This window comes from Anabrus simplex, chromosome 10, assembly GCF_040414725.1.
Source record: "Anabrus simplex isolate iqAnaSimp1 chromosome 10, ASM4041472v1, whole genome shotgun sequence".
NCBI lineage: Eukaryota > Metazoa > Arthropoda > Insecta > Orthoptera > Tettigoniidae > Anabrus > Anabrus simplex.
In genome coordinates, this window is record NC_090274.1 from 74,653,193 (window position 1) to 74,673,808 (window position 20,616).

Here is a 20,616-nt window from a genome sequence, read left to right on the forward strand (position 1 = left end):
GCCCGATACATAAGAAAGGTGATATCATGATGTGTTCGAACTATAGAGGTATCTGCTTATTATCCTTTGCTTATAAAATATTTTCCAATATTTTCTTTAGCAGATCGGTGCCTTACGTGGAAAATGCGGTTGGTGACTATCAATGCGGATTTCGCCAAGGAAGACCTACTATTGATCAGATCTTTACAATTCGCCAGATACTTGAAAAATATAGAGAAATTGGAATTGATACACACCATCTCTTCATTGATTTCAGATCAGCCTATGTCAGCATTGATAGAAGTAACCTCTATGTAGCAATGGAGGAGTTTGAGATCCCTAAGAAATTGATCGCCCTTGTGAAAGCTACCATGGAAAATACTCGGAATCAAATTAAGATCCAGAATGTTTTCAAGTGCTGTAACAACCAAGAACGGAGTTACGTAAGGAGATTCATGATCATGCCTTTTGTTCAACATAGCTCTGGAGAAAGTTGTTAGAGATGCAAGTATCAACGCAAGGGGAACCATCTTATATAAATCAGTTCAAATTTTGCCATATGCAGATGATATTGATTTAATCGCAACAACACCAAGAGCATTGAAAGAAGCTTTCACAAGCCTCGAAAAAGCAGCAAGAAAGATGAATTTACAGATTAATGTAGGGAAAACTAACTATATGCCCGTAACCAAGAAAGACTACCTGAGTGGTTCTATATTCATAGAAATTGGCTCGTATAAGTTTGATGTTGAGCGTAGCTTTACCTACCTTGGATCAGAAGTTAATTCCAAGAACAATGTTAGTTCTGAAATCCAAAAACGTATACTGTCTGCTAACAAGTGCTATCATGGCCTCAGAAAACATCTGAAGTCTAAGTTGCTGTTTAGGAAAACTAAAGTCCTGATGTATAAAGTTTTAGTAAAGCCGATATTAACATATGGTGCTGAGACCTGGACACTAAAAATCTGATGAAAGACAGCTCGGTATATTTAAAAGAAGGATTTTGAGGCAAATTTTTGGGCCAGTGGAAGAAAATGGTGTCTGGAGAAGAAGATATAATAATGAATTGTATAATTTATATAACGAACCAAACATTGTTAACTGTATAACGATCAGAAGGTTGGAGTGAGCAGGACATGTATTGCGCGCTAATGACAGAATGATAAGGAAGATATTTAATGCAGTACCAGAAGGAACCAGGAAGGTTGGCAGACCAAAGTTAAGGTGGGAAGAAGAGGTGAGAGAGGATGTAAAGATAATTGGAGGAGCTCTGCCCTTAACAGGAAAGAATGGGGAAAACTTCTTCAGAAGGCCAAGGCCCACAAAGGGCTGTCGTGCGAATGATGATGATGATGATGATGACTGATAGTAGATAAACTTACTCTCAACATTCCCTAAAGCTATCCGTTCCCACATAATTCTGGACAAAGTAACAATCATACATTTCTCTATTAACGAGCCACTTACTATGAAGGGGGAGGAGACGTTCGTTTGTTTGCGGATTTCAACATAGTGTCAGCACATTATCATCGGTGCTGAAGGACGGACTAACGTTAATGATCAAAAAAGATCACATCTGTTGATCTGTATATGTAGAATAGATGTAAGTTTGATGAGACTGATCGTGACAGATTTGATGGAGGAGTAAAATAGCCGAGCAGCAGTGCAAAACTGAGTCAGTTGGTTTGAGAGACCTGCCGTCGTGTGCTTGTCCGAAATATGAATGGTTTTAAACTCCAAATTATTTCAAGTATGTCATTTCTCAGAGCCAACAAAGTGCACAATAACAGAAAATTATACTAGTAGAACGTGTTGCCCACAGGCATAGAAAGGGGATCAAGGGAGACAAGGTCTCCACGTCTTGATAAACAAGCTGAATAACCGATTACGTTTACAGAATGAACTTTCTTGTTGTTTGCGGACTGTATTCAGTTTGAAACACACACACTATAACCTGCATCACACACCTTACTGTATTAGCCTATTTAGACTATCGTGCTGTGGGTACTGTCTGCAACGATGTAAATCTCTCTTCATGAATAACTTTATCGCTCATTAAAAAAGTATTACTCACTGTAGAGGTGCGTGCTGAAACTGGACCGAAATTACAGTTCGCAAATAAAAATGTCTGAACGCTAGGGTAATTATTTTAAAAATAGATATATTCTCTAAATACATCACCACTGTCGGAAAGCTCTGGCGGACAGCCATACCACCAGGCCTCCCTTTCTGAGCAAATATATAAATAAATGAAATTGCATCAGTTGCTGTTGGAAAGGGAATATTTTAACAACTAATACCAACAGATTCAAAACAAGACTTAAAATTCTAGGACACAAGGAAAAGATCACGTTGGGGATTGCTTTCCAGAGACCACTACTTGAATACTTATTTCTCTGTGTAAAAGATGGTCACACAATAACTGCAAAGTGGCCGTTTGAAACATGCAGTGGCAGGTTTTTATCCTAACATCCAAGATGAAAAGAACGAGTGTTCACTTTATCCATTCTCACGAAATAGCTCAAGTTCTTTCCTCCGACATCTGACTACATTTCCAGTAGTTGTCAGCTTGAATGTTAAGCATGGCACTGATGCTTAACACAAAATCCTATATGAGAGAAATTATGAGTCCTACGTTCTGCTGGGTAATAAAATCTCCTTGCACAAGATTACAGAAATAAAGTTTATATTTATAAGTAGAGTCGCCAGCTATTAGGGTATGATCTGTTGTGTTTGCAGGTTTGGTATCTCAACTGTGGGCTCCGGGGTCAACTACAATTTGTCCGGGTAAAATAATTTAATAATACTATCATTGGCCTTACGTCGCACTAACTACTTTTACGGTTTTCGGAGGCGCCGAGTTGCCGGAATTTACTCCCGCAGTACCTTTTCGTGCCAGTAAATCTACCGACACGTGGCTGACGTATTTGAATTTCTTCAAATACCACCAGGCTGACCCAGGATCGAACCTACCAAGCAGGGCTCAGAAGGTTAGCACCTTAACAGTCTGAGCCATTAAGCCGGGCAAAATATTTAATAGTGTTGAAAGGAAAATACATACGTTTATTCATTTTCTCATTGCATTATTGGCTGTCATAGTGGGATGGAGTGATCTGTTTTGTTGCTACCTGAAATGTTTGAATTAAAACACTTATTAACTCGCAGTGATGGATTAATAATCAACAACAACCCAAAGCAACCCCAGCCTAAATAGTAAAGCTTAATATACCAGGTGGCTCCCGAACGCCGTACTTTCTACTTACAAATGTCCCGCATGCACAAGTGATGAATGGGATATCTACCAATTTATTTTTACAGGCGCACTACTGTCAGCGGGTAGGTTACGTCGGAATATGAAGAGATAAGGATTAGCCTGCCGCTCGCAGCATGTTACTCAGCGTTACAGGTCTAATACACCCCTTGCAATAGTAAACATCGCTTTCCACCGCAAATTTCTAGGCTGGTGTTTGGTACAGCCGCATTATATTGGTTGTCAGCATATCGGCAGTGGATAGTGTGTTCAGCAGCGGCAAATACACAGTCATTATTTTAATTTTAATCTGGACAACCTGGTCGGAATGCAGCCGAAGCTCAAAAGACGTAGGCCAATGCCCCCTACACACGTATTTCACCGAACAGTATTAGTTTTTCTTTTCATACCAGCAACTCTATTATCGAGTGAAATTTCTACACGTTTATAAATTAATAAGTTATTAAATTTCCTTTCCTGCATCTTTGGTGTGTTTACAAACAGTAGCGGTGATTAGGGGGTGGGGAGAGGAGGGAGAGTGCCACCCTCCCCCCCGACTTTTTGGACTAAACATGACATTTTTTCCACTTTAGCCCCTCAGCGTCGTAGCCATTTAAAGAGCTTCCTTCCCCGCGGCCGGATGAGATTTCAACTACGCGCGTCTGAAATACATTGATTCACTTAAAGCGTTACTACAAGTATAAGAGTAGCACGATATTCACGAAATTTGGAATTCCTTATGATAGAACTATGTACATGCAGATAATGACATCATTTTTTCACATTACCTTAGTAATTTAGTTTCGTGTGATAGAGTTCGAAGCACTCTTCGAGACAGAGACCCACGTCACACTCCTGGCAGCAGTACACCGACGTCTTCTTTTTGCCGTGTTTTGAACACACGACACAACGTCTCTGAGGTTTGGATTTCTCACTTTTTGGTGCTAATTTCCTGATAAAATGTCTTTCTTGCAACCTTGGAACTGTATTATCTGATGCGCGCCGGCCTTGAATGTTTCGCTCCCCGCCCGTGCGAGCGTATTTTGTAAACAAACCTTCTACCAGCTGAATCCGATAAGATAACTGCTCAATGCTTGTCCCTGTGGCTTGTCTGAATATTATTAGAGAATTTAGGACGGTTGCATTCAATAGTCTTTTGAACAGCTTTATATACCATTTAGTTGTTCTCTTTCTTTCGACTAAAAACATATGTAGTAACTGGTCCTTGAGATCAACGCCCCCCATGCCATAGTTGTAATCTATCGCGCATAAAGGCTTTACTGTTTCTTTCCCCCTCTTAGTAACACGTCTTGTTTCTTCATTGTGGTATGTGGACACGAACGTAACATTTTTTTTGTCACACCATTTTAGCACAGTGACGGGCCCAGAATGCCTAGCTATTATTTCCCCCTTCTTAAGTTTTTTTTCTTTTACTTCCTTGGGAACGTTTTTTCTGTTCAGTTTCAGTGTCCCAACACAGTCTGTTGAATGATGTTGTTTTAGAGCCCTCGCTAATTCTGGACTATTGTAGTAATTGTCCATCCATAAGGTGTGTCCGCGGCCTAACAAAGGTTCTAACAATTTCAAGACAATTGCTGCAGTTTTCGGAGTTTCGGGTGTGATAAGAGTTGATTCAATGAGAGTTCCTTTCCCTGTGTATACAAGAAAACACCACAAATAACCAGTACTTGACTCACACAGTTCGAATGTTTTAATGCCAAATTTTGAGGCCTTTAGCGGCAAGTATTGCCGAAACGAGAGGCGCCCTTTCCACAGAGTCAGACTTTCATCAATAGCAATATTTTGCTGTGGTAAGTACAGGGACTGAAATTTGTTATTCAAATGACACAGAATAGGATATATTTTGAACAGTTTGGGAGGCCCTTGGTATGTAGACAAGCTGTTATTGTCTATAAAATGCAAAAACCTACATATCATTTCAAACCTGTCCCTACTTATGACATCTGAAAACCCAGGTGTTGATATGACCCTGCTCTTCGAAAAATAAGACCGAGATGTTGGCTTTTGTACAATGCCCATCAGCAGAAATAAAGCTAACACAGTATAAATTTCATTTACTGTGACAGGTGTCCAGGTTCGAACGGGTGACCGAAACGAAAAAAGATTTCCACGAGCATTTTGATATTGCTCTGCATACCTGTTAGTTTCTTTCACAATTAACTCTACTACGCTAATATCAAAGAACGTTTCAAAACATTCAACGATTCCGCTGATATTTTGTGCACCACCTCTTGGTCCGAATTCACTGTTGAAAACTTCCCTCTGACCTCTGTAATTATCCATAGTCTCCCACACGAAATTTCCAAGTACTGGTTCCTCCTCATCGTCACTCTCATCATTTACCACTGCATCCGCCACAGCCAAATCATCTATTTCATTGTCACTGCTGCTTATACTGTCACTACTACTTCCGACTAAACTTTCATCTGAATTATACAATATATCAAGCACGTTACTGTCAGTCAAACCACGGCTGGAGCTAGCCATTGAGCGCGGCGCGTCACACGGACTGATGAAGCTGCAGCGAGACCGAAGGCAGCAGTATGAAACTGAATGAGGGGAATAACATTTATGACGAAATAAACCAACTCGATACATATTTCAGATAAAAGGTTGAGACATCGTCTTTCAAATGTGATCTACACCATGCACAGTTGGTTCTCATATCGTATGACAGAAAGCAGCACTAACTGATGCCTACACAGAGCGCTCGTGGAGAGTTACGAAAATATTACAAGCCGAGAAATAAAGGTAAATATAACAAATAAACCGCACTGTCACTGTACAAATAGAGCAAAGAGCATCATGCGAAAAGACAAACTACTCAGATCATCATTTCTTTATTTTATTCTGTGGGAAAGAATGAAGCAAACGGACTTAAAAGAAAAACAGAGATTAGGGCTCAGACTTACTTGACAAATATGTATCCTTGCAAAAACAACTACATTTTAACGATCTTCAATTCTTATTTTACAACACTGATAAACTCCAAAATCTCTTCTTGGAAACACAACAATTTGCGTATCCATAACTCCAAAACTCTTCGCGCTATAGCCGTAAATGTGAAACCATGTATGGGTCTATACTACGTATAGAGGTCGGCGGCTACGGAAGAAAAGAGGGTCTATACCACGTATAGAGGTCGGCGCTGAGGGGTTAGCCAGCTGGAACAAGGAATTATTTTTTACAAAAAGCTATTTTTACAAGCCTTATTGTCTTATCTGATAAGTATTTCCTTTATTTTTAATTATTAACGTAATTATTGGTGGAAATACGCACAAAACGCCGTTCGTCGCGGCTAACTGATTTGTATAGCGCTGCGGCAAGTAGTGGAGACTTTGCATGTGCTGTGAGGAAGGGTAGTAGGGGTACATACTTTTGACATGGTCGTGGACACTGAGTCATAATTCACCCGCTTGTCGCACGCATCCATCAGTCTGGCACTCTCTTTTAGTGCCAATTAGTTTCTTAGTGTGTATTCAAATACTAAATGATTTTAATTGCAAAATCTTGCCATACTTCTACTTAATTATACCAGGCGAGCTGGCCGGGTGGTAAGGGGCGCGCAAATGTGAGCTTGCACCCAGGAGATAGTGGTTTCGAATCCCACTGTCGGGAGCCCTGAAAATGTATTTCCGTGGTCTCCCATTTTCACACCAGGCAAGTGCTGGGGCTGTACCTTCATTAAGTCCACGGCCTTCTCCCTTCCACGTGTAGCCCTTTCCGGTCTCAGCCACCGTGCTTAGGCACTTGGTATCCTACCATTTTAGGCAGCTTTGTATTATATGTTGGTGAGAGGTAGCCTATGTGGTGCTGTATTTCAGACTTTCCACAATTTGTTGCGGAATAAGAAGCGTGTGTTGCTCGGGTGATGTATCTTTAAACCAAGTGTTAGAGTCACTATCTGTGTGATATAACAAGTGCCAATATTGAGAATATGTAAGTTGTGTGGATACACAGAGGCAATGAAGGGTACTCATCTACATATGTGCTTTGTTCAATGGGTTGACGGCAAGTGGTGGCTTGGTCCTCACTCTTCGTTTCACACTGTTCTTGTTGTCGATTATTGTGTAAATGTGGAGTCTTCCAGCGATATATTTGAGTGTATTTTTATTTTATTTTGGTGTGTTGATGATGCTGCTCACGGACATTTTCAGAATATAGTCAATTATTTTAGAATCAGTGGAGTTATTGATGAAGCTAGCTGATGTCCCTACCTATTAAGTAGTTTTCAGAAGGCTAGGTAAGGCCTGAAGAAGTCGTACCAGTAGACAGTCTTATGTACTTGCCCTGGGAGAGAAAGAATTATCATACTCTATTAAAATTCGAGGGATACATTCTGGTGAACTATGGCGCCTATACTACGGACATTTTGAAATATTATTGTATTAATTTATAATTATGTTAGTAATTTATTTAGATAGGTTTCATTTGACGCCCAAGCATGAGGCGATTATGTATTTTATTCATATTTGATATAATTTTAATCATATTTCAAAGGATAATTATTGACATTATATTACAAATGGCACCCAGCATAAGGCGCTTAAGTATTTTATTATTTTAGTTTTATGCCAATGGTTATTAATGATTTTAATTGTTATTCACATATATAACAGTATGGGTGTAAGACATAGTGTATCCAGTTTGCACACTTCAAGAAACTATTTACCACATCCATTACGCCAATGTAGGCGCTATCCATTAATCACAAAAACATGTTGTCGAATATGAAATTAGGTCACAATATTACCACATTGAACACGATGATGAGGACGTGTCTAATAACCACTGTCTTTTTTCACACAACTAAGATATATAAAGCAAGTGGATATTTAACTCATACTTGTGACCAAAACTGTCACACACATAGTTCTCAACAAGGAGGGAGAGGTGCAATACACTATAACTTCGGTTTCCGAAAACTGGACTTAATAAAAAAACTAATTATCTCATCGACTACAGTGAGAGTAGACGTACCTCAATGAGGATCAGCGTATGTTATCGAAGAACTTCGTTTTCAGAAAACTCCTTCGCAAAATCATTACCAGAACAAGGACTCTCACTAGTAACATAATCAGGTTTTTCTGAATAGCCGTCTTGTCTGGACATACACCAGTATGGGTATCTAGGTGTTCCCGAAGGTGCGACTTCTTAAAAAACACATTAACACTTTGATCACAAAATGTGGTCCTTTTTTACTGTGCATAAGCAGGTAATTTCGAAAAATTTTACTACTTAAGAAACTTCTTTACGCATTGAAACCAGGGATGGAACGCTTACTAGTATGTGTATGCATGTGCTGCCGAAGATGCGAATTTTGTGAAAAGTTCTTACAGCAACGGTTACAGGAGAATGGTCGCTCGCCAGTATGGGTGAGGAGGTGTTGCCGAAGATTGGACTTCCGTGAAAACTTCTTAAGACACCGTGTACAGGAGTGTGGACGCTCACCACTATGTGCAAGCATGTGATTTCGAAGAGTGGACTTATCAGAAAACTCCTTCCTACATCGTTTACATGAATATGGTCGCTCTCCGGTATGTGTGAGAAGGTGTTGCCGAATGTGCGATTTCTGAGTGAACCTCTTACCACACTGTTTACAGGAAAGTGATAGATGATTAGTATGTAAAAGAAGGTGTAGGCTAAGACTATTCTTCCGAAAATACTTCTTACCACAGTGTTCACAGGAATGAGGCCGCTCATTAGAATGCGTGACCAAGTGTTGCCGAAGGCTCCACTTCCCTTTAAATTTAGAACCACATTCATCACAGGAATACGTCCGCTCATCAGAATGTGTAATCAGGTGACGCCGCAGATTCGAATTCTTAGAAAACTTCTTACCACATTGTTTACAGGAATGAGGACGCTCACTAGTATGGTGTTGTCCAGGATACGACATCCGAGAAAACTTGGAACCATATTCATTATAACAGGGTGCGCATTGGCTAATGGGACGGATTGACTTTTCATCAGATTCAGGGAACATGTGCAGATTGCATTCATTACGAGTGGGCAATATGCACTTTACCCCACTTCCTTCGGTGCGCACTGGACCTCCAGTCAATAATGCATCATTCCCAAAACTAGAAAAGAGAAAACAAAACATTGCCACATTTTACGAGTAAGATAACAAAATCAAATACAATATCCTGAAGGAAATGCAACATGCACAAAGATAGCTCCTTTTTACGTTACATAGCACTCCAAATCTCAATAATTTCAAATAAATGCTCTAACACATAAGCCCATATATTTTCCAATTGCCACATAGAATATATGTTAAGTTTGCGCTTAACTACAGCACATCCAAACAATTCAAGAGGGTCCAGTACGGAAGCAATTATTGTGAGAATGTTTTCCTTAGTGATTTCCTTACGTGAGTTCAACTTTATTTCAACTGAGATGTATCACATTTAGGATGCCAAATAATACTTAATATTTCAATAGCTTCATACTTAGTAAGGTTACATTTTCACAAGATTTCCCTATCGACTACAGGGACATTGGCAATGGCTTCTGGACAATTTGACGTCCGATTTGTGAGATACACACGTGTACTATAAAGCTGGATAGATATTTCTTACTGTATCACCTCAGCTATTTCAACTGAGCCTATGCCTGTCAATACATCAACATAAAACAAGAATATGCACTAGGGTAACAGTAGTAAGGTGGCAGTCCTTGATCTCCTCATGAGGGGATTCATGCCACGCAATATTCTGAAGACTCCTGTAGTCGGGATGTATTATGAATATCTTAGGAATATCAGCAGTATGAGTAACAAAATAAGTTATGGACCTTAAAACAATAGACAGGAAGTCAGTCTGAATTTCAGGTCAACCATTTACAAAGAGTTCAAAGCTATCCCATTTCAAGATTCACAAAGTCTGTCAAACTCAACTTTTAGATTGGCTGTCATGGTAGAATCTTTGAGCACACAATGATCGGGCATATGGAAGCTTAATGCGTTAGAAGTAACAAGGGGTATATTTTCCATGTGTCCCATTTCATGGTATTCACGCATGAAATTTACATACAGCTGTTGCAAATCTGGAAATCTTGCTAACTTATTTTGAATGTATTCGAGCATTTTAACACAATTATGTTTAGACTGAGCTACAGGTGACACGTCAGGACGAATAGCAAATTTGCCATCAAACGTGCAATAATCATCCATTTGATCACTATTCAAGAAAATGTTCTTCACATGCCCTTTCTTCATGAGTAAGTAATGGTTGATGAAGTTCTTCAAGATTCCAAAAACCTTTGCAATTTTGTGTAGAGAGAACCAAAATTTATAAGCCTGGCACACCGAACCCTTGTGTTATTCTTAACACAAAACTCAGGGATGTTGCCTGGCAATCCCAACCAAATGTGGTCACCTAACAAGGTGAGATAACCCTTAGTAAGGTATTATAAGACAAAACATCACAGTAGACTTCAACTCATAGCGGGATATACGTAGCAGAACGCTGCTAAAATATACTAAAACTTAAAATGACACTACGAGCAATATACCAACCGGAAAAATCAATTTGCTGTGCAGGAAGTTGGCTTGTGATTGTATTCACAACTAAACAGTTCAACTTCAATGTATAATCTGACACATTAGAGAATGAAACAAGGTTGTATGTGGATTATCCAGGCAATACACCAGTATTGCCTATACCAATTATAGGTAGCCTACAAATCATAGTACAGATGCCAAGCTTCATGACAAGACTAAGACACCAAGGATAAATGACTCCCAGAGTCCAAAACAAATCTTTCACTAGTACAACTTCTGCTGAACTGTTCTTCACTGCTACACGAGCTTTGTTTATCTAAATATTTGAGTGGCTAGCACAATTGCAGAACTTCTAACATTTATATCATTGTTGGCAATTGTTTGTTCTTTATAAACCAATAAGGTGTGCAGTCCATTGTGCCGGGGGCACTTGTGTCGCTTACACTGTTTAGATAAATGAGATGCAAAAACATAGATACCAAAGGTTATTTTCGCTCACATACTTGCGGCGATAATCAATGCTTGAATAAAATTTCTACAGTCAGAATTGCTATGATTATTAAGAATTCACCACTTATAATTGAAGGAAATTCTCTTGTTGGTACTGTGAAATAAAATCTAAAACGATTGACAATGATAAAATGGTCATGAATCAAAGACAACCAGTGGAACTAGTGGTAAAGCAGAACCACGGCCTTCCTCCTGGTGGTACTAATCACAGGTATCGTACTCATGACGACCCTCTCATGGTGGTACTAATCACAGGTAATATTGACACATGGCATTTCATACATAATGGCACCACTCAAAGGTACCACAGACCAATGGTGTTCCCCACATTAGGGTACTACTCACTATCAATGCAGACCGATGGTGTTCCTCACATAGTGGGCCTAAACACGGCCACCGACTAGATCAATGATGACGATGATGATCATAATTGTGGTTTAAATGAGCCTAATCACTATGTAACCAGACCCTCTTGGTACGAGGTGCAACAAAGTGAAACGATAATTAAACTTCAACAGGTACTCATTGACAAGAATCTAAAGTAAATGATGGTGAAAAATTAGCATGAATTCAAAATAATCAGTTGATTCGATTGACAATGCTTTAATGACTATGCTATTCAGGGTACAAATAGAAGAAACTTTAGGATAAAACATACAACTTAGCTTGGAGTCCCAACGCTCAATGCTGCATCAGCCTGTTTGCATCCCGGAGTCGGCGTGCTTTGCTCCTCCACAGAGTGACTTTGCAACATATTTCTTAGGTTCTATAGCCAAGAACATCCACTCGAGGGATGGTAAGTTCGAATCCGCAGTTAAGAAGATAGTTTTCAAGTGATTTCACATTTTCATATCAAGCTGGTGAACTACTTGCCCTCAAAAATGTCATAGCGTTTGAGCTCCTCCTTATGAACAGAGAAGTGTCTGACCTCTTACTACTGTGCGATTTCACTGTCATATATGAACAGTTTGGAACAAAGAATGGCGCTATGCCCCGAGAAGGATAAGCATGGCACGCAAATTCAATCATCATTGACAAGTAGATAATATTTATATCGTAAATAAGGCGTGAAATATTATCAAGAAGGCAGTGAAAAATAAAGAAGGACATAGGAATGTTATGATACTATTATTAAAAATTCCACAAGAAAAATTACTGCAAGCTACATGGAGCAACGTCAAACTGTGAGAATAATAGCGTATTACTGGCAGCAGATCAGAGTTTAGAGGATTTAAGGTAATATTTTGAAGAAGAGAGCCAAAATCTATATAAGGAGTGCGTCGAGTCGCATAATAAAACCAAGAAAACGAGGTGGCTTATTGGGATACATTACATAACAGACCACGTCACGAATTACCAAACAGGAGCAGCAAATATTCTTTTAAGATCGCAGGCAAGAAATATAAAAAGCGATATATAAAAATATAAATCAATCAATAATTGAAGTTTGGTAGACCTATTGGTAATCTGGAAGACATTAACTGAATTGAACTTAGAGAAGCAATCTTTTCAACACATAAATTAATGTCAGAAGGCTTTGAACATAAGATGACAAAACTGACCATGTCTGTTTATATTTCTGTTCTACCAGCGCAAGATATGTGCAGCGATATGCACTAAGGAGACTGAGGCCGAACGTCCGGGGAAGATGTCCTGAGTTGACGGAGTTGGATGGATGACCTGCCTACAAGTTCCTAGAGACCAGCGGAAGGTGCAGCCATTCCTAGCGAGATGTCCCAGTACATCTATCCGCAACATCGATGGAGTGAAGTGAAGAAAATAAAAGTCTGATAATATTTACGCAGTAAGTAAATTAGATATTTTTCAAAAGTGCCATTACTGATTGTGTGTTACGATTAGGAGAGTATATGGAATCAAACATGTTTTAATATGCAGCAATTCATAAAGGACAGCAATCCATATGACGTATTAATTAAAAAGATTCATTGACAGGCTATCGGAAAAGAAAAAGGACTGGGACCAATGGGAGGTCAGTGGAAGGAATAAGATCAATAAGAAAGTTTAATGAAGACTATGTATTCTTTCTACTTGAAACATAACCCAAATCACAACTTAGCATTTCGTTAGATGACACATTAATGAAACAATCATTCTGAACAATGTATTTACAAAAAATCCCTAGACCATTTACAAAATGTTGTAATAAATGAGGCAATTTAAAAGGACGTATCAAACTGCAAGGAAGGTAGTAGGAAGGGGCGAGTACGGAATCACAACATTGGGAGTCGCCTAAGCACTTGAGATGCAGAGTACAAAATCAGTTCATATTACAGGTAGTTGAGTCCAGGCCTCGTGTTCAATCATTCAAAAACTCTTGAGTGTATTGATTAACTGGAGGTCATATTTTGTTGGAAAGAAACACTCATGTAAAACTGAAAACCGGCCATAGAAACGAAGGTGGGTTTAAGGCCCTGGCTGCCAAAATCCATAATATAAACAATGATTATTTTTTGCTAGGGGCTTTACGTCGCACCGACACAGATAGGTCTTATGGCGACGATGGGATAGGAAAGGCCTAGGAGTTGGAAGGAAGAGGCCGTGGTCTTAATTAAGGTACAGCCCCAGCATTTGCCTGGTGTGAAAATGGGAAACCACGGAAAACCAACTTCAGGGCTGCCGATAGTGAGATTCGAACCTACTATCTCCCGGATGCAAGCTCACAGCAGCGCGCCTCTATGCGTACGGCCAACTCGCCCGGTCATAAACAATGATGATAATAATAATAATAATAATAATAATAAAAGCACTCTGTTGCTCATCCAGAGCAGTAGAAAATAAACGGAGTTCCCCAACAGAATACTGGGAACCCCTTGAACGATCATCCAACCCCACTCGGTATCAGCGCTGGACTGAAGACCGAGGGATCAGGGGACGGATTTATACCACCACAGAAAGTTCATGAAGGAAGCACACAGGACATTGATAAACATCAGACAGTGACGCAGCGGGTGAGGAAATCCAGTGGAAGGTCTGCATGCAGTGAGCCGTTCGGCAGGACGGACGCAAGGCAAGACCGCAGCAAATGTACAAGGCCGGTTACATGAGGGTTGATAGCGCCGAGTAGAGCAAGACAAGTGAAGTTCGTGATGACGGTAGCTGTAATTGAGTGGCCGTTATATACCGGTATTCCCCCGACGGCTAGGAATCTGAAGGATTCCGGGAGCGAAGAATAAATGCAGATCCGACGAATGGCGACGGTCGAAAAGGACGTAAGAGGAGAAGGGCCGGAACACAAGCAAACTCGGCAAGAAACAGAGTTTAGATAAACAATTAGTAAAAGGTAAAAAGGGGGGAGGTCAGAAAAACATATAGAACAATACAATAAACAAACATGAATATGGTCTAGGGAGAAAAGTCCCATTTACATGTTTCTGAAAAGAAAGAGGGAAACATTCCCTATTTTTATCTTGGATGGGAGAGTCCAGTTCACCCGGATGGGGTTTGAGGGTCACTGGGTAGAGCAAAAGAGAAAAGAAAAATTACTGAAAATACTGCTTCAACTGCAAAACATGGGCCTTTTTAATCATAGAATGATCATTCGCATCCTGTAATAAAACAGAATCAGGGGTCGAGAATTGAATGATTGAAAAAGGGCCTATCCAACCGGGACATAGTTTAGCGGATATATGATCAATAGCATAACTTTGAGGATAGTTCATTAGCAGTACGTTGTCTAAAAGTTTAAATTTTGAGGGACGATGCCCAAGGTTTTGAGCCCGTCGATGGACCTCCTGTGCCTGATGCAATTTAGTTGATGCCTTTTTCCAGTCGGCCTGAGAGACATGATTAGGCGAAGAAAAGAGAAAAGAAGGTAAATCACATGTTATATCTAAAGGAGTTTGCAAATCTCTACCAAAAAATAATTAAGTGCTAGTGCAAAAGTAGGTAATTCAAAATCCCAATGGCGCTGACCTTCAGAATGGAAGATGGACAAGAGGACCTTCAAACTTCTATCATATCGTGGGTGGTATCGGGGGTGGTAGGGTGAAGTAAAGACATTTTTAATACCATTGGCAGAGCAGAAGTTATAAAAATATCGTGAAGTAAAAACAGTAGCATTATCAGAAACTAGGTACTTGGGTAAACCAATAATAAGGAAAATTTAGTCATCCAAAAGCCGGATGATAGTTTGAGCAGAAAGTGTACACAACGGGCGCAAAATTAAAAATTTAGAAAAACCATCAAGAAGAGTGAGGACGTACGCATTGCCTTGGGAGGACTTAGTGATAGGTCCGACAACATAAATATATCTCCGCAGGATAAGTAGAAGGTGTGGCAGAATGAGAACCAAAAGACAATGTGTTCAGGGGTTTGTGTTTCTGGCATAATGCACAAGATTTGGCCCAATCGAAGACATCCCTGTGCATTTTGGGCCAAAAGAATTGAGATACCAACCGAGAATAAGTTTTGGCGCGCCCAAAGTTCCCCCCTGTAGGATATCCAAGATAATACAGGAACAGCATATAGCGTAAAATGGAGGAACGACTACTCTAGGGATAGATTTAGGAGTTGGCTTAAAAATCAGCAAATCATTATAGATACGGAAAGGTCCATCATAGTTAGCAGCGGAAAGAGAAGTCTTAATGTCTTTACAATAAGAATCAGTAGACTGATGTTGATAACAGGAATCAAAGGATAATGGAAAATCAATGGGAGAAGAAACAGTGTTAACTTCATAAGAGGGAAGTTGATCCAAGGTTAAAGACGAGGGTTGGTCAAAGAGACGAGAAAGAGCATCAGCAACTGAGGTTTGATAGCCAGAGACAAATTTAATAGAAAAATTAAAACGAGAGAGGCGGAGCAACCATCGACCGGTTCTGCCTATTTTAGGGGCATTATTCAGTAACCAGGACAGGGCCTGATTTTCAGTTTGAACAAGAAATTGTCGATGATCGAGGTATTCCGAAAAATGCTCAATAGTAAGAATTAACGCTAATGCTTCCCTTTCATAAATAGAATACCTATGTTCAGTAGGCGAAAGCAAGCAGCTAAAGTAAGCAATAGGAAGGAGCTTACCGTCTCGGTTTTGATTCAAGACTTCTCCAACAGCAACGTCAAAGGCGTCCGTAGAAACTTCAAAAGGTAATTCAAAATCAGGTATTTGAAAAATAGGGGTCATGGTTAAAGCTGATTTGAGAGAAAGAAATGCAGTTTGCTGCTGTTCTCCCCAGTGATATTTCATATGTTTCCGTTTAAGTATGTTAAGTGGCTCAGTTATGTGGGAATAGTAGGGATAAATTTACTATAAAAGCCAACCATACCTAAGAATGTTCGTAACTATTTCATATTTTTAGATGGAGTAATACGATCAATTTCAGAAACACCATCAGGGTCAACAGAAATGCCGTTACCAGAAAGAATATGCCCCAAAAACTTAATAGAAGTCTGAGCTAAAACAATTTTGGAAGGATTGCCGGTAAGATTAAAAGAACGTGAACGAGAAAGTACTTCACGAAGATGTTTAATGTGAGTATCAAAGTCAGGACAATAAATCAAAAGGTCATCTACGTACGGAAATAGATACTGATATTATATGTCGGCAAAAAGACGATCAACAAATCTTTGCATGATTTGTGAACCAAGATTTAATCTGAACGGTACTTTTGTGAACTGATACGGACCCGAGGGTGTAATAAAAGCAGTATACTTGGAGCTGCTATCATCTAAGGGCAGCTGATTATAGTCAGAATTGAAATCTAAGAGGGGAAAGTATTGTGCATTGGTAAAAAGCTGAAAAAAAGTTTCAATTTTAGGCATTGGGTAAGCATCCTAGAGAATCTTGGAATTGATTTCGATAGTCGACTATAAATCTAAAGGACCCGTGGGAGAGGCATAATGAGAAGCGGAGGGTAAAATAGTGTTATCGGCAAGCATTTTGTCGACAAGTTCAGGATTTTCATTCTGGGTGGGCTCAAGTGATACGGGTGAGAGCGAACAGGAGTGGTGTCAGTGACATCAATATGAGCGTGGAAATTAGTAACAGTTCCTAGTTTAGGGATTACATCAGAAAACCCAATTAACAAATAATCAACTTGATCCGACTGAGAACGATTACAAAACACATAACCCTGGCTAACAGAAGGAAGATGCGAAAGAGGAAAATATGAATAATTTACTAATGGAATCCTATTGTTGGAAAAATTAAAACGAATAGAGGAATTAAGAGAATTAAGTACCAAACCAGTGTGACGAAAGAATCATTTCCCAGAATTAGTGGATATGATAATTCTTCTACAACACTCAAAGAGTAGTGCCAAGAAAAATGTTGAATTTTTAGGTTAAGCGTGACTTGGCCAAGGATCTGAAGTACATTATTTGATGCAGAAGTACAAAGAATTGAAGACTGACAAAGTTGAAGATGAGAAAAAATATTCTGAAGAGACTGAAAAATTTCTAGACTGATTAAAGAAGTAGTCAAACCAGATTCTAAAAGTTCAATAGTAGGAATATTGTGAAGCAAAACCACAATATGAGAAGTCCTGGGTAGTGGGAAAAAATATGAGAACCATATTCTACACTCGTTGTAGTATGAGGGCTAATGGAACATCGAGGAGGCAGCCGAGTAGAAGAGGTATTATGGTGAAAAGAATGTATCTGATTAGGCAGATTTGTCCCTTGAGCTCGTCCACTGCCTACGAACGGGGTTTGTAGGTGTTTCCCGGAATGGGAGAAGCACAATTTTTAGCTATATGGCCCATACCTTTACAGCGGTAACAAAAAATATGTTTACTAACTTTAGCAGGACAAGGCATCGGTAATGATGTCGTCGCCGGGGGAGAGGAAGCAGAAGGAGGTAAGACGGGTGGTGGTACATCAGCATAGTAGGAAATATTGGCATATGAGTAAGTTGTATGAGCTAGTGCTGCGGTATACAATTGTAGCAAAGAGGTAGGAGGAGAATGTTCATGAAGAAGCTGTCGAAAAGAAGGCACAGCATAAAATGTAGCAACTGATATCATTTCTGATGGGTTATTAGGGATGTTAAGGACATCACTAAAGGTAAGAGTGGAATCTGGATAGTCGTATATAGGTTTGTCAAAACGTTATTGACAGCGAACAAATTCCAAACTTAATTTGTGACGTACTTCATAAGGTAGGAAGTAATTATGAAGACAAGTTTGAAATTAAGCCCAGTCCTGAAAAAGTGCCTTATTTTCAAGCCAAAAATTAGTTAAATGTCCAGTAGTTTTAGACGTTAATAAGCTAATGAGCTGAAAAATGGGACAAGTTGAGCTTTTAGGAATTTACGAACGGAAAATAAGCAAATAGTTAAATTTAGAGGATCTGTATCCGTCAAGGTAGGCACTAGTGTTAAGGATTGCTTAATAATTTCGAAATTCAGTGAGTAAGTAGATTTGAAGAAATAGACGATGAGGTGAATGGCCTAGAAGGTTCAGGATGTAAATGATGAGTGGTAGTTGAAAGTTTTGGTTTGAAGTCTTGGTCAAGTAAATTTGAAGTGTTAGAATGCGGAGACGAAAAAGTAGAGAATGAAGGGTCTAAGGATGAAGTATCATCTAAAGAAATTAAATCCACACAAGGTGAATTAGGTAGAGACCGAACAGCCGGGGGTTAAGATGAACAGTCATCAGAAGGACAGAGCGGAAAATTAACAGAAAAAGTTGCCATGTTCAGTAAAGAAGAAGGGCATTACAGTAAGAAGAACGAAATTAAATCAATAATTAAGTACCAGAGGAGTCGAAACACGATAGAGTAAGAATAATATCAAGTCAACACTAAATAAATCGGATAAGTTAATCTGCTATCATTTTGTTACGATTAGGAGAGTATATGGAATCAAACATGTTTTAATATGCAGCAATTCATGGAGGACAACAATTCATATGACGTAGTAATTAATATTTATTGACAGGCTATCCAAAGAGAAAAAATGCTGGGACCAATGGGAGGTCAGTGGAAGGAATAAGAAGATCAATAATAAAGTTTAATGAAGACTATGTATTCTTTCTACTTGAAACATAACCCAAATCACAACTTAGCATTCCGCTACATGATACATTAATGAAACAAGCATTCTGAATAATGTATTTACAAAAAATCCCTAGATCATTTACAAAATGTTGTAATAAATGAGGCAATTTAAAAGGACATAGCAAACTGCAAGGAAGGCAGTAAGAAGGGGCGAGTATGGGATCACAGCATTGGGAGTCGCCTAAGCACTTTGAGATGCAGAGTACAAAATCAGTTCATATTAAAGGTAATTGAGTCCAGGCCTCGTGTTGAATCATTCAAAAACTCTTGAGTCTATTGATTAATTGGAGGTCATATTTTGTTGGAAAGAAACACTCATGTAAAACTGAAATCCGGCCATAGAAACGAAGGTGAGTTTAAGGCCTCAGCTGCCAAAATCCATAAGATGATGATAATAATAAACAAAGCACTCTGTTGCTCACCCAATGCAGTAGAAAATAAACGGAGTTCCCCAGCAGAATACTGGGAACCCCTTGAACGATCATCCAACCCCACTCGGTATCAGCGCTGGACTGAAGACCGAGGGATCAGGGGACGGATTTATACCACCACAGAAAGTTCGTGAAGGAAGCACACATACAGCAACATTGAGAAACATCAGACAGTGACGCAGTAGGTGAGGTAAGCCAGTGGAAGGTCTGTATGCAGTGAGCTGTTCGGCAGGACGGACGCAAGGCGAGACCACAGCAAATGTACAAGGCCGGTTACATGAGTGTTGATAGCGGCGAGTAGAGCAAGACAAGTGAAGTTCGTGATGACGGCAGCCGTAATTAAGTGAGTGGCCGATACATGTGATAAACAAGTAATTGTGCGTTGATTTAGCTCAAGAAGAGTGGATTCATGTAAGAAATCGCGTACACATGACGATGCAGGGGGATAACAGGTACTCATCTAACTGAAAACAGCCATTCTTTGGCTAGGATGTGTTAGAAAGTGGTAACCTAATTATGCGTTCGTAATGTTATCTATAAAAAATAAGAGGTTAATTTACTTGATTTGTGAGTAATATACCGACATTGTGGTAAATGTAGTGGATGAGTTAGGAAGTTATTATACGAAATGAAGTTGATACAGTGCAATGTACAGGTTATACTTGGATTATAAGAATACATATGAGAAATATGAAGAGAATTGAGAAGAAAAGGGAATATTTAATAGAATAGATGACAGCTATGGATTCATCTGCGTCGAGTTAAGGTATATATGAGAGTTATTGGAATGAAAGAAGTAATGTTTTGTTTATCCAGCCCTTGTCCCATTTTCCTACGGGGTCGGGTATGGGGTGAGATGAATATGTCATGGCGGGTTTTTATGACCGGATGACCTTCCTGACATC

General features: G+C 39.4%; 2 protein-coding genes across 4 annotated transcripts in view; both read right to left on the bottom strand.

The window, feature by feature from the left end:
* Nucleotides 1-20,616, bottom strand: part of LOC136882044 (zinc finger protein 771) — a 128,331-nt gene that overhangs the window by 30,916 nt on the left and 76,799 nt on the right. For 2 of the 3 annotated variants that reach the window (XM_067154546.2, XM_067154545.2), the window contains exon 5: nt 7,784-9,333. The exons of the other annotated variant lie outside the window; for it this stretch is intronic. In XM_067154546.2, coding sequence (XP_067010647.2) covers nt 8,502-9,333 — 832 coding nt within the window. In that variant the 3' untranslated portion in view covers nt 7,784-8,501. Of the gene's footprint in view, nt 1-7,783; nt 9,334-20,616 lie in introns of those variants that run through there. 3 annotated transcript variants of the gene reach the window in all.
* LOC137502424 (piggyBac transposable element-derived protein 4-like) lies at nt 4,019-4,771 on the bottom strand. The gene has a single exon (XM_068229519.1). It carries the CDS (start codon nt 4,769-4,771, stop codon nt 4,019-4,021), a length of 753 nt encoding a protein of 250 aa, XP_068085620.1.

Bases quoted from the DNA above. Each gene is read 5' to 3' on its own strand.
- LOC137502424 (XM_068229519.1), bottom strand. From the start codon at position 4,771: ATGGACAATTACTACAATAGTCCAGAATTAGCGAGGGCTCTAAAACAA.